This window comes from Acipenser ruthenus, chromosome 1 (assembly GCF_902713425.1).
Source record: "Acipenser ruthenus chromosome 1, fAciRut3.2 maternal haplotype, whole genome shotgun sequence".
Classification (NCBI taxonomy): domain Eukaryota; kingdom Metazoa; phylum Chordata; class Actinopteri; order Acipenseriformes; family Acipenseridae; genus Acipenser; species Acipenser ruthenus.
Window position 1 is genome coordinate 69,771,316 of NC_081189.1, and position 14,020 is coordinate 69,785,335.

At 37.8% G+C, this 14,020-nt stretch overlaps 1 protein-coding gene across 2 annotated transcripts in view; it reads left to right on the top strand.

Moving 5' to 3' along the window:
* Positions 1 to 1,628: 1,628 nt before the first annotated feature.
* Positions 1,629 to 14,020, top strand: part of LOC117421421 (rho GTPase-activating protein 10-like) — an 88,684-nt gene continuing 76,292 nt past the window's right edge. Inside the window, exon 1 of one of the 2 annotated variants that reach the window (XM_059028675.1) lies at positions 1,629 to 2,120. In XM_059028675.1, the coding sequence (XP_058884658.1) occupies positions 1,967 to 2,120 (154 nt within the window). In that variant the 5' untranslated portion in view covers positions 1,629 to 1,966. The remainder of the gene's footprint in view (positions 2,121 to 14,020) is intronic. The other variant, XM_034035838.3, reaches the window with a different exon arrangement.

The following is a 14,020-nucleotide window of genomic DNA, read 5'->3' on the forward strand; positions in this document are numbered from 1 at the left end:
ACATATTGTAGCGATCACGGTTAACCCAGGCAGGCGCATCACACAGAACGAGGTAATCCACACACAGGTGGAGGGCGGGCGCGAACCCTGGACCTCTCGCACTAAAGCATAGCGCCGAAGCTGTACCAAAAAGCCGGCAAAGAGCGTATATCGGGCTTATGTCCCCGTGTGTGATTACGTCCCCTACCAGCACTGCTGCTGCCTTCCCCCATGCACGTTACAACATTTTAACCACTGCGATATCCTGCAACAGCAGAGTCTCTTGGAAAATGCGGGGGGAGATCGCCCTAATCTTCATAAAAAAAATAAAAAAAAAAACATTATACAGCAGTGAATCAATGTTTTATCAAAACTCACTGGAGTGCTTAGTACAAACAGAAACTCTGTCCGGTCTGAAGAATCCAGAGACGTACTTTAACCCTCCCAGTTTCCAAACCGATTTAAAACATATTTCCATACAAGGACATTCGCATTTCACTGTAGCACATTCCTCGTTACAAAATGTCCGATAAAAAATAAGTATTTCTGTGTTACGCTTCAAGAAGTTCGGACTGGAGGAGCAACAAAGTTCGCTGCAACAACAGTTCCGGTTTAAGAACTGTTCCTACCTGTACTTAGACAAGCTCTGTAAAATGTAGAAACTGGAAATTATGTACAACGTTATGACGAGAACGTTCAATTCATAAAGCTGTCCTAATAAACTTCTGGTTCTCGTTTCAACAGCAATTTATAAAATTATAACTTTAAACTCAAATGATTATTAAATGTTAAATACATTACAAGTGGATACATTTTGCATTAACCAGTTCTTGTACAATCTCATAAATAGCATATATATATATATATATATATATATATATATATATATATATATATATATATATATATATATATAAATTGTATAGGCTGCGTAGATCCAATTTTTTCTGAACGCCTTTGAAAGTATCAAGACAGTAAATTTCAGTTATGCCTTTTTCCAAATTCAGTACGAACTTTATAGTAACTTAGAAACTTAGAACACTCTGAGGTCTGATAAATGCTACAAGTAATTAAAAATGCATGGAGATACTTTGGGGATTGCCAAGGATAAGCCTTACAAACAGTTAGGCCTATCAGTGTTTCAGTCTAGATACGCCATAATTGTGTCACCATAATCAAGAGGCAAAATTCAAGATCAGTTGTTTCAAGATCAGTTGTTTTGTAGTTTGTTCTGAAAAACAGAATTTATGTCTATAAAAATAACCAGATTTAATTGTTGTTGTTTTTTTTATCATATATCTGTGTGCGTGTGTGTGTGTTGTACAATTCAAAATCCTATCCAACCATACTCGGTCAATTTATGGATTATCTCCCGTGGGATTGAAAAACAAAACAAACAGGACACACAGTATCCCCATGTGACTTTACTTGTTTGGATTAGTATGCTTTTTTTTTTTTTTTTCTTACAGTTTCCCAACAATGTGTTTTTTAAATATTAAACTATTGAGGTTAGCTGTTTAATTTGTCATCTGCCTTGCCCAAGCAATGAACTCGTCTCAACCTAATGAAAGGGGCTGCGAATTGATTGATTGGCAGCATTTTTAACCAGTGGGAGATGAAGAGAATCCTCGTATCAATGCATCAGGCGTGAGACCACGCCTTATGTGGGAGGACAAATGGTCCGTCTCTTTCCCTCAGGCTAGCTGGTGTGCATGTTATCTTAACAGATATGGTTGTTGGCAGATAGGCTGTGTGGGCTTTTTTTTATATATATATATATATATAATTCGTAACTGAAGAGGAGTTGTGAAACTGTCAACCACTGGGGGGGCGTGTTGATTTTAATTATTTAATGTTACAGCTTTTGTATGGTGTTTTTCTTTTTTTTGGTCGTCTTTTTTTCAGTTTACCCTGACATTACGGCTCTTCTGAGCGGTGCGGTCTCCTCAGCATTCTTCACTAAACTGGGATTCATTTTTCAGCAGCAATGGGTCTTCACCCATTGGAGTTCAGTGATTGTTACCTGGACAGCCCTGCCTTCAGGGACAGAATGAAGGCTCATGAAGCGGAGCTGGAAAAGACCAACAGGTTTATTAAAGAGCTTAATAAGGATGGGAAAAACCTCATCACAGCAACCAAAAGTAAGTACAGTTTTTTTTTTTAATCAATATTTTATTTTAATGTGAATTACATATTTATCACGTTCCCTTATTTATCCTAAAAAAAAACCCAAAAAACAAACAAAAAACAGTCGTTTACCTACAGTATGAGATTCCGAAGTTTTGGGACTGTTTATGACTGCTCCCTAACAGTGTGACAAAAAGTAGAACCCTATATATATAAATTTGTGTTGATGAGCTAATGGTAATGGTTAATGGGCCAACTACCATCAGCTACACAAAAATAACAACAAAATCTAGTTGGGCGATGTACAGTAATTATCCTACAGCATACCTGTAAGCACTTAGCTGGGATCTCCCCTACATTTCTGCAGTGTGATAATTTGTTAAATGGACGTTAGTTAGTAACATAGGAATGTAGTTATTTTTTTTTTATTTATATATTTTATTAAATATTGAAACTGCGATCTCAGTAGATTTTGAATCGAATATTATTGGAAAGAAAAGGCTTGGGAATTGATTAAGCAGAAAAGCATAATTAGTGGGAAGTGTTAGGACTCTGAGTGCAAGTGGTGTGCAAGTGGTGTGTACGATTTTACAAACCACAAGATGCACAGAGTGTTGCTAACGTCTGCTTTCCTTTGTTTTTGTGTAGTCACAGCAGCACAGGAAAACAGTATTTCCTGCTGTAAAATATGGTGTAGAATGTTAAATAAACGTCCACATCATATGTAGAAATACACTGAACTTTAAACCTAAAACTTTCTAAATTCAATAACAAACGTTTTGACTTTGTCATGAAACACTTCATTCGAAACGTTTAACATTCAATTATATATTAATACATTTATCACCGAGTGTTTCATAGTTATGGATGGGGTATTATGTGAAATTAGTACATATTTGTTCTTACCAATAACGTACTTCAATGAGCAGTTGTTTACAAACAAAAAATAGCGATCTTGGTTCATTCATAAGTGGTATACAGTAGTCAAGCAGCTAGTAACTAACAGTGGTGGAGTAAACAGAAACATGTTTATTACATCACCACAGAATCCTTTGCATTTCTTAAAACATAAGCTATTATGCTTTTAACAAAATGGAGCACGACTTGAGAGTGCAAAGTGGTGTTTACATTGCAAACAGACAAGGCTATCAGAGCTGAACTTTGCCCTCTGAAGTTTCTGCCACACAGCATTTAGCTTTAGTAAGATTTTGCATCTGGTTCAAAGGTTACTGCACTTCCCTTAAAAACAAAACAAATTAAGTATGTTTATTTTAGTATGTGGACGGGTTTTCATACTGGGTTTTCAAAAGTTATCATATTTATTTTTTTTTGCTGTGGGGAGTTGTGGAGCTTTGTAAATCTACCCCTTTATCTGAGAGAGCACTTACTTTTGCATAACAATGTTTTGATGACTTCTACATTATGTTTTCATGGTTGAGATTTTCATAATGAGGTAATTGATTGTAATACAAACACTAGCCTTTAAAGTAATTGTTGCTAACAAAATAGTTCCATAAATCGTACTCATTTTGCAGTTCCATGAGCTACATAGGTCTCAAATGTAGTGTTTTTAAAGAAGCACATGTTGTAGCAGACGTGTGTGTTCACGTTAAAACATCTGGAACTACACTAAGCCTGTTATTGTTTTACTTGTTCATTTCACCCAGCACTGTCTTTTGGGGTGAAGCATGTTACTGGCTGAAAGCTGGTTATGTGTTGCTGTTTTCCTCACGATAATGTGTAACACCCATGGCCATATTTACATTTTTGCTTCACTTGTTTTTTTCTAACTGAAATAAACAACTGCTATGGTTTTAGAATTCGAAAAGCCAGTCATAATATTTCAAGACTCTAGCATGCACTTAAGTTGTTGTTCAAGCTCTGAACCCTTTATTTCACAGTGACTCATCTTACACAACGTACCTACACAATGTACCTACAGTGTGGCAAAACCATGAACAGTTAAAGGTCAATTCTCACTGCAGGGACGGAAATAAGACTTGCATTGCATAGCAGTTTGATCCATTCCTGGTTTTACTGTGTACCTTATTTGTAGCTTGTTACCTATACACTCGGGCTAATCAAGCTCTTAGTAAAACTTGTAATGGGTGAAACTGCTGTGCAATATGAGTTTTTCCACCCCTGGACTGAGACATGCATGTAAGCGTGGAGATTGATAAGGACATGAATCAAGGCGGTAAGACCTCTTAGAAGGTGAAAAGCTATATGAGGAAATTAGAGTTTTGACATGACGTGGAGTGTGAACTTGGCATTAGTTCATGTCCTAAAAGCTTCAGCCCTCCAATTCGATCCTTTTTCAAAACCGTATGTGCCCTAAAATGAGTGAATATTTTAAATGTTGCTTTTAAATTCTTAATTTCTGTCAAAAGAAAACAAACCTTGTATCTGTATCTGTGGGAGTGAGCAGTACACTGCAGGAAATGGTTCTGATTTGTAATGTGTGTAGGCACTAGGGATGCTACGATTAAATCGAAAATCGACTTTTCGATCGATTCCATTTCTCATTATATACATCGATATAAATACTGGATAATCGATTCAATAATTACATTTTTGAACGCACATAGTTAATATTGTTTAAGTTTATCAACAAAACTGCACCGAACGCGCCCTGCCTTACAGTATTTGTTCTTTTCCTGTGCGTGTTAACTAGCATCTGATTTGCTGGTCCCATCCTACCAGGGAATCAGTTTTGAGAATGCTTTGTGAGTACACCCCTCTGTGTTCGCAAAAAAAAAAAAAAAAGCGCATCACCTTGAATCCAGCAGGACAACAGGATTGTATTCCTGGCAAACAGCATGTAAATAAATTATTATTATTTATTGTTTTAGGTAGGGATTTCCACATTGTGTGTTTCACAGATAGTGAAGTTTGGTACAGTATTAACAAGATGCAATGCGTGATGCTGCAGCTGTCATTAAATAAAAAAAGACAGTTTTCATAAACTCTTGTCTAGTTTTATATAGATTACATTCCAAAGTACTGTAATCCGTTTGGAATAAATATTTTAGTAACACCCCTGTAGTATGTTAAACTTGCTTTAGGCTTGTTGCGAATTTTGTTGTGTGTTTTCTTCTCCTGACGCTATCAAGGCGTAATTACCCCTCGTATTCAATTGTGCACAAGCTTTTACTTAACAGCAACTGAACAGGAGGGGGTGGAGCGACAATGTATGTGGGCGGTACAATCATCAATATTTATTCGAACGATTATATTTTGTGTGCCCAATTAATTGATTGCCATTTTGAGGCTTAACTGACAGCCCTAGTAGGCAAAGTGACCAATAACATTATGAGGCACCAATTTGGCCCTACAGAGATAATACATTATTCTTCCTTGTTTTGAAGAACGTTGCTTCAATATCATCCTACGCGGTCACCAAGAACACCAACCAATGTCTTGACTTTAATGCAAACCTCACCCCTGCTGCTGCACACATTTGTAATTCTATATACAGTATGATATGTCTGTTCAGTAGGTGGTTTTTAAAAAGGGCGAGAGTACCACAATATAGAACTATATGCTGGACAGGAAGATATTGAACGAAAGGGGCATAACTGAAGATATAAATAGCTGGGGATTCGTTTGGAGGTAATTTAACACCTAACATGGATCTTTCTTAATGAAGGCATCTCCTGTGATACCCAGCTGAAAGTTCTTTTACAGGTCTTTGAATGCATGTGCAGTAAGAGATACAAGTTGTTGCTAAGTTTAGAGTGTAGTGCTCAGACTTGTCCTGGCAGTTCTTACTCTCTGTGTCTTGCACCCTGCTGGAACTCGAGTTGAAATGATAATTTGCGCAGGCGAAGTGTTATTATGGGTTCCACACTTGTCAGCACACGTTCACTGCAGAGTGTGGTTTGAAAGCTTCCATTACTGTATGAATACAATGTTTTAACTGTGATCTAGTGTTTCAGAGATATCTGTATAGTGCAATAAAAATGTAGGCCATATCATTATTTTTTTGATGTTGTGATTCCAATTGCAGAGTAAAAATTCCAAGAGTTTGATGTCGCAGTAGAATCTGTGTTAGGCCCCTATTGACTCTCAGATTTGATTAAAATAGCCACTGAACACTTCTAAATAATAATAAAAAAAAAAACTAAAAATGAAATGCTTTTAATTTATTTATGAAATTCTGTGTGGTTTAATCGGTTAGAATTCTTTGTCATTTACATTTTGCTGGCAAGATCTACCCTCTTGTGACACTATGTGTAGCTACTGCTACAGTAATAGGTTCCAATAGGGACGTGACTTACTGTGTTTATAGTTCCATCAGGTCCTAAGGGATTCACTCACAGTAACACGAGTGTGACTGTAGAGACATCACTAAACTAACTATCGGTGGAGTGGAGTGTGTTCCAGTGGATTAAAATGTATATGGGAACTGTGTACAAAAAATCTTGTAATTCCCATCCCCCGTGACCAGTAAGACAGCAAGGTAATACAAACAAATGATATGATATGATGTTGTGGAATGCAAAAGAAACTGACTTTCATAGCGTCTGGAAGTAAAACTCCCAGGGGCCTGTATTCCGAGATGTCACTCAGACTAGTTTATTAAGCAGAGTCCAGACCTGAGCGATCAGTTGCGCAACCCAATTGCTCCCGAAATTGCGCAACTCAGCTGTGAGCAATTACTTGTGCAACAGTAATTCGCTCAGATACCTGTGGTGACAGTGGTTTGTTTTACATTTTTATTCCGTCTACAAGGTGAAGTTTTTTGGGGTTTTGACAACCAAGGACTTTATTTATTTATTTTCCTGTGTCTACAAGTTTAGAACTGTATTTATTTAATTTTTGACAACTGAGGTGACACTTTTTTTTTGGTCAGGTCATAATGTGTCCAGTAATTAACGAGGAAGAGTTGGCTGTTTTTTTAAATTATTTTTTCAACTGTTATTTTAAATGCCGTATTCCCTTAAGACAAAACAAAGACATGTAAAAGCTCAGGAGGTTGCTTGGAAAGTAGAGCCTTGCTCTATTTCAAGAAACTGGTTGTGCAACTGCTCTCAACTGATTACAGGGACTTCCACATATAAGCGACTCGGTTGCATGCAACTAAGTTGCGCAACTGATCGCTCAGGTGTGGACCTGGCTTTAGATGTTGCAGTTCAATAGGTATTGGATTACCTTGATTTTTTAGACGACTCCAAATCTTGTTACAATTTCTTGAAAAGTTGCCTTGTACAATAGATACTGTACACAGTGTAGCTGATAATATAATCTAAATAGAAACCAGTTTGCTTTGCTAGCAATGAGAAATTTCAATGCAAAAGTATACATAATAAAAATATCTAAAAGTTTGCTGTCCCATTGTGATTTTGTCTTGCACTTAAAGAGCCTCTTTTTTTAATTTTAGAATATACTTGAATTAGTGTCAAAGCTTTGGTCTGTACTATAATTGGGAAAACAAGCCTACTATAAAGAAAACACTGCCACAGCAGAATCATCTTTGCAGTTTAAACCAGCCCTTCTGCTATTGCATAATAATTGATGGAATTCCTAAACAATTACATAATTTACACAACTAGGATTGTGCACGGAACAAGTACAGTTATGTTGACTTCTTATGACAGACTACTATTGCTTTCGCCTGTTTGACTTTGAAGCAAGAGTTTATCTTTTTTTTTTTTTCCTAATGTGAAACCAAATACTAATGCTTGGGATATTGTATGGCCTCATTGTTTGCTCGTGAACTTTAGCCTAGTATAACAGGGAGGAGAAAACGCATACAGCAAACAAACGTGTACTGTATTAGACCTGTGTGTGCCTGGGTGGAGCCAAGCACAATAATCTCCTAACTTGTGTGTGTGTGTGTTTTTTTTTTTTTTTTTCTCCTTACAAAGCATTGCTGGAGAAATTGGTTTTAAGACACTGACCACCACATTGCCTGTTATTCTTCAGTTTCCATGGCAACCCTCAAATGTTGCAGTTGTATCCTCAAGTTATGCTTGTCTACTTCAAGGTGGAGACCCAATCTTTCTGTGTTTAGATTAAAAGAGAGAGATGAGTATTGAGAGAAACAACTGTTTTGAGAAAGATGGGTTAGTTACATTAGTCTTAATTTAAAATTGAAATGATTCAGGTGTAAAGATGTACAAATGTCATAATACGAAATGAGAGGATACACCTAATAAAAGATTTGCTTTGTTCATATATATCCGTGGGATATAATAACTGTGAAAATATTAGCCAAAACCTGTGCCTGTAACAGTGGAGAGATGTGCTTTATTCGCTGTTTGATAGACAGGAGATTGAGACGGAGGTTGTTGTTGACACACCCTGCAGGCGTGCAGGTTTTATTTTGAAAACAAACGCAGACAAACTCATGTGACACTACCAGCAATGGCAGCGCACGAAGGACATACATAAAATGTACAAAAAGGCAAACGAAAACAGTACACGGAAGGCCTGACTTATACACCTCACTATACTTGTGTGGGATCTACAATCCCTGAACTGATTCTTAAGGCAGACCAAACCTAACCCTGGTTACACACAAAGTTGTCGGCGGTTTCAGTTCCTTCTTTTAATAATGAAACCGGACCCCGGTTACACACCCGGTCGTCGCCGGTTTTGGCTTCTTCTCTTAACCCTTTGCGGTCCTATGTCGGACCTGGTCCGACATTGCAATTATTCCTATCCGGTCCAATGTCGGACCCTGTCCGACATCATCAAAAAAACGCAAAAAATGGGTTTCTAGTCGTTTTTTTCTCTGGAAAAAGCAGAGAAAACCATTCAATGGCCGAGTGGGAACGACAGGAGCCGAGACAAGCCGAAAAAAAAGGGCGTATCTCATGAATAGTCATACTTGCCCCTGGCATCAGATAGGGGCGGCCATAAGGAAACAAGCTGGCTGTTACTGAATCAGCGCACAGAGAATATCACGGACATTTGCAGAGCTTTTTTGAGATGTTATAGTAATAAAATTATGACTTGGATCGCATTATTGAGGAGTTTGGTGATAAAACGAGTGATCAGGAGATGATTGATTGGTATGTACGATTCTTCTTCTTCTTCTTCTTCTTATTAGTATTTATTTCTTAGCATATGTGAAAGCGATAGCGAACGAAAGGGTGGGGCGGGGCTGGAGATGCCTAGTGAGTGCTTTGTTGATATGCAGGGCCTTTTAAACCAGTTTGACTGTGGGGAAAAAAAATACTTTTAAACAGCGCGTCTAAAATTAACTGCGCGTGTGAAAATAAATTGGACCTGACGCGCCTGACACGCACTTAATAAATGGACTGCAAAGCATTAAAGCTCTCATCCTGTTTAAGACGCACAGTGATTGGAGGATTTATTCTTGATGTTTCGGTAGCGAGGACGGTCGTAATCCTGGTGCTTGTTATGGCCTTGCGGCAGCCCTGAGGTGTATAATTAGGACCTTTTATATACCTGTTGATTAGGATTCCACAGCTGCCAATCACACACAGCAGGTAGGCTCTCCTAGGAGGGTCAGCTTCTTCATAAACAATTTACAATAATTACAAGCAAAAAAACCCACTCCCATGCGCAGGGCTCCTACCCTGCCACAGCACCATACACTGAGGATGTCACAGTTTACCTTCCCATGGCTTCTGCTCCAGAGCTAATGCAAAACTGGCATTAAATAATTACATGATTGTCTGCTGGGTATACCTCATCCACAGTTAGTGTTTTTTTTTTTTTTTTTTTTTTTATAAATTTAGTCATTGGCAATTAGTTTTTATTGTTTTCTCCCCAATTTGAAATGCCCAATTATTTTTAGGCTCGGCTCACCGCTATCACCCCTGCGCTGACTCGGGAGGGGCGAAGATGAAAACACGCTGTCCTCCGAAGCGTGTGCTGTCAGCCGCCTGCTTCTTTACACTCTGCAGACTCACCGTGCAGCCGCCTCGGAGCTACAGCGTCGGAGCACAACGCAGCTCTGGGCAGCTTACAGGCAAGCCGGCAGGCGCCCGGCCAGACTACAGGGGTCGCTGGTGCACGGTGAGCCGAGGACACCCTGGCCGACCTAACCCTCCCTCCCCCCGGACGACGCTCGGCCAATTGAGCGCCGCCCCCTGGGAGCTCCCGTCCACGGTCGGCTGTGGAATAGCCTGGACTCGAACCGGCGACATCCAGGCTATAGAGCGCATCCTGCACTCTAGCGAGTGCTTTTACTGGATGCACCACTCAGGAGCCCTGTTCCCACAGTTAGTTTAAACATTTACAGGAAAGGCATGTTTGCATGGCACTTGCAGGTATGGTGTTTTTAAAATTAAGTTTCTCTCCCTCTACCCACCTCCCATAGCCAGATCTAATGATACCATAGGTAGTGTTTATAGGCACTGATCATGAAAACCCTTCTGTAAAGTTGAGTTTTATATCTGCTAGATGTTGCCAGAAATAGAAATGAAATGCACAACTGCCTGTTCTCAGAATTGAACACACCCTTGACCAGTGTTTGGCCTAAGAATCTATTTCTGGCTTTTTAAACCAGGAACTGTTGGAATTGTGTACACAGCAGGTCTTTTAAGATTCCCCTTTCCGCTATTGGTGATTAATATACACTTTATTTTTCATTTGAAATGTAAAGTTTTTTGTAGATACCCAAGCTTAATTACTTATTAAAATTCTGTCAGTTGTCAGAGCTTATAATATATATATATATATATATATTTTTTTTTTTTTATTGCTGTAAAGGCACTTTTCTACCCCCCCCCCCACTGCACAGCAAAACGACAAGTCTGGGCATAAGATACGTAGTAGTACTGAGAAGAAACTTAGTAATATGTTATAAGTACTGTATTAAATAAATTTTAAAAAATCCAGAATATAAGACTACTTTACCTCTAATGTATTCATGATTTAATATCTCGGGCTATTTTAATTACAGCTATGCAGACATATATGAGGAGTATTGTTTTATTTCCCTGGTATTTTTCATGGTAAAGAATTGTTTTGAATCGCTAGCCCCTAGTGGTAAAGTATTTAATTTCATCATGATTAAATTCAATTTGATTCAATTCTGTCACATTTGCTCACTTTGCTCTTCTATGCCATCCATGTAACCACATGGTAAAGTGTATTTTTGCAGTTATAGTTTTGAATTAAATTATTCTAGTCTGTCCAAATCCAATTTTGGCTGCGTTGCAGAAAGTTAAATTAATGATGTATTACTTCAGCTGAAGAGTTTGACTGCAACATTTCATGCTCAAGAACAGTTCAAAGATCTGTTGTCTAATCTATTACATTGTAACATTGGTTGCTTAAAACTTGGGGCATCTAATGTCTCCCATCTTTTTTACCCGGTTGGCTGTAAATATATTTGGTCATGTGTTAAAATCAGATATCAGGTTCAAGAAGCAGTGCAAAGTTGCCTCAGTTTTATGTTTGCATTAAAAAGTCAATTTTAGTCACCTGGCAGTGGAAGCAAAAGATATCATCAATACAGGGGATTGTTTTGTTTTTTTCAGTTCTTTTGGCTGCCAATAGATCCATATTTTTTTAGGGTTGCAGTGATGACAGAAGTGCCTGCCAGAAATAGTGTTGGAGTCTCATGGTGGTGGAAGGTTGATAGAGTCCCAAAATAACACAGAAGGGGTTAGCAATAGGGAATCACCTATCTTTGGTATCCTGGGATTCCCCCTTTTAAAATAAGTGATTGATGCAATCCAGGGTATTGGTTGATCAAATCAACCCCTAAGCCACATAATTGTGTTGGACTCAGCATCTCTGTCGTGGACCATTCCCATATCATGCCAATATGGTGTCCTTGATGTGCACACATCCCAGGGCACTTTACAAAAATAAACAGCAAGCCAAAAGAGCTCCAAACTGCTCACTAGTGAAAAACCAAATCAAAGAGGTGCTTTTTGAGCTTAGATTTAAAAATACTGACAGACTCAGCATACCGGATACAATTTGGAAGTGAGGCCGTTGAATGTCCGTGTGTGATGCACTCGGGTGAGGATGTGTGACAGGGCAGAGGCTCTGCACTCTGGGGGAATGTGTTTTTGTTATGTTGAGCCAGGATCAGAATAACCTGGCTTTAATTTTATTAGGGACTCCAGCTACTAATACTAACAAAATGAACTGTTATATAATGAATATTTAACAATATTCAATAACATTAAAAACAATAAAATAAATAAACAATCAGTAATTTTGGAGAATTTGGGGGGGGGGGGGGGAGTGTCTTGTATTAGCTGCAACTTATTCAATGAAGCATCAGAGAAACCAGCAAGCAATTAATTACAATAATAGGTTACACCCTTAAAAATGGATGGAAAGTGCTATACAAATAGAAAAAAAAATGAATGTATAAAAATGGCTTTGTCTGTTTTAATATAGTATGACATTATATCATATGGATATTTTGAATGATATCTAGCTCTGATTGCTATGTAAACAAACTATTTAGCAATTATAGTCCTACAGTAATTTATTAATACTGTTAAACAATGTATACATTTGCAGGACTATGCCAACTGTTTTATAGTACCAATATATATATATTATATATTATATGTGTGTGTATATAATATATTAGAGCAATGTCCTGATAAACTAATAGGGTGGCTGTGTGCTCACTGGTGCCAGATGATAAGGCTGCCAAGGTATATTCTCAGTTTCCCAGTCAACAATCTGCCCAGTTTATATAATTTAAACAAATAATTTAACCAGCAACAATTTACAATCTGGGGAAAGCTGAGGTAATGCAGAAGTTTGGGTTAATGATTTCCAGGAATTCATGCTGAATGTTAAGATGTTTGTTCAGCATATTCAGGAAATGCAGAGGAAAGAAGCACAAATGTTTGTTGCTTATTTAGATGTTTGATACTTTGTGAAGAAAAATCAGTTAAACCTGGTAAAGATGTTCATGTTTTGTGTGGAATGGTACTTGGACCACATGTAGACATTTCTGCTGTTTTGTGGTCTGAATTCGTTGGGATCAGTATTACAGATTGGACTGTGGTTTAGGTTTACTCAAAGGACAGTACTGCTGTAATTTGTTTCTGTCCTGAGATTCATTTCCAAAAAAGTGGTATATATATTGCAATTACAGCTGGATTTCCTGCTGTGGTTTTTGCTTTCTTTCCTTGTAATTCTAATTTAGCTTTTTCAACCACTAATATAATCTTAATTGCTTACATGTGTAGCCCCTTAGGATTTAAAATCAATGTTCTGTTGTTGGCTTTAATATGGCTAATCTTGTCTCTTACCAGTAGGATTGCTAATGGCTGTCTTCTAATACCAGCAGCGATGGTTTTAACATGCAGATTCAGATTCAGATTGAAGCTGGACATGAAACATATTGCAGAGGACCCTGGAGAGGAAAAGGAGGGTAGCAGTGGAAACCATGAAATCGAAATGCTGTGTGTGTGTGTGTGTGTGTGTGTGTGTGTGTGTGTGTGTGTGTGTGTGTGTGTGTGTGTGTGACTGCCAAGATTTGGAAAAAGGGTTGCTTTCAGTATTGATTGTGACTTGGTAGCAACCCAGGTACAAGGCATTTTATTGGCCATTAAACATGCTTTGGTAGTATTAGTACCAGAACACAAGAGATGATCTACTTTGATAAAAATATAAGATATATATAATATATATATAATATTAGTTTTCCACCTAAACTGACGACTTGTCTCACAAATGTTATAGTCCAAACTTGAGATAATTGGAAATGCTGCATACCAGCAACCGTACTGTACAGCAACATGTTGGTGTGTGTATACAACTAATATATATATTTTACATACCCCAATGGAAATTTTATAATTTCTAGAAATTTCTTTTGTAGCAAATTTTTTGCTTTTGTGGAGGAAGAAAAAGTTACAAGAAATAGATGTCTACAATTATTTATTTCAGCAATTTTTTAGCAAAACTCCAAAAATGCTAATTCTAAAGTATTCATACCCTTTGATGCTATGAT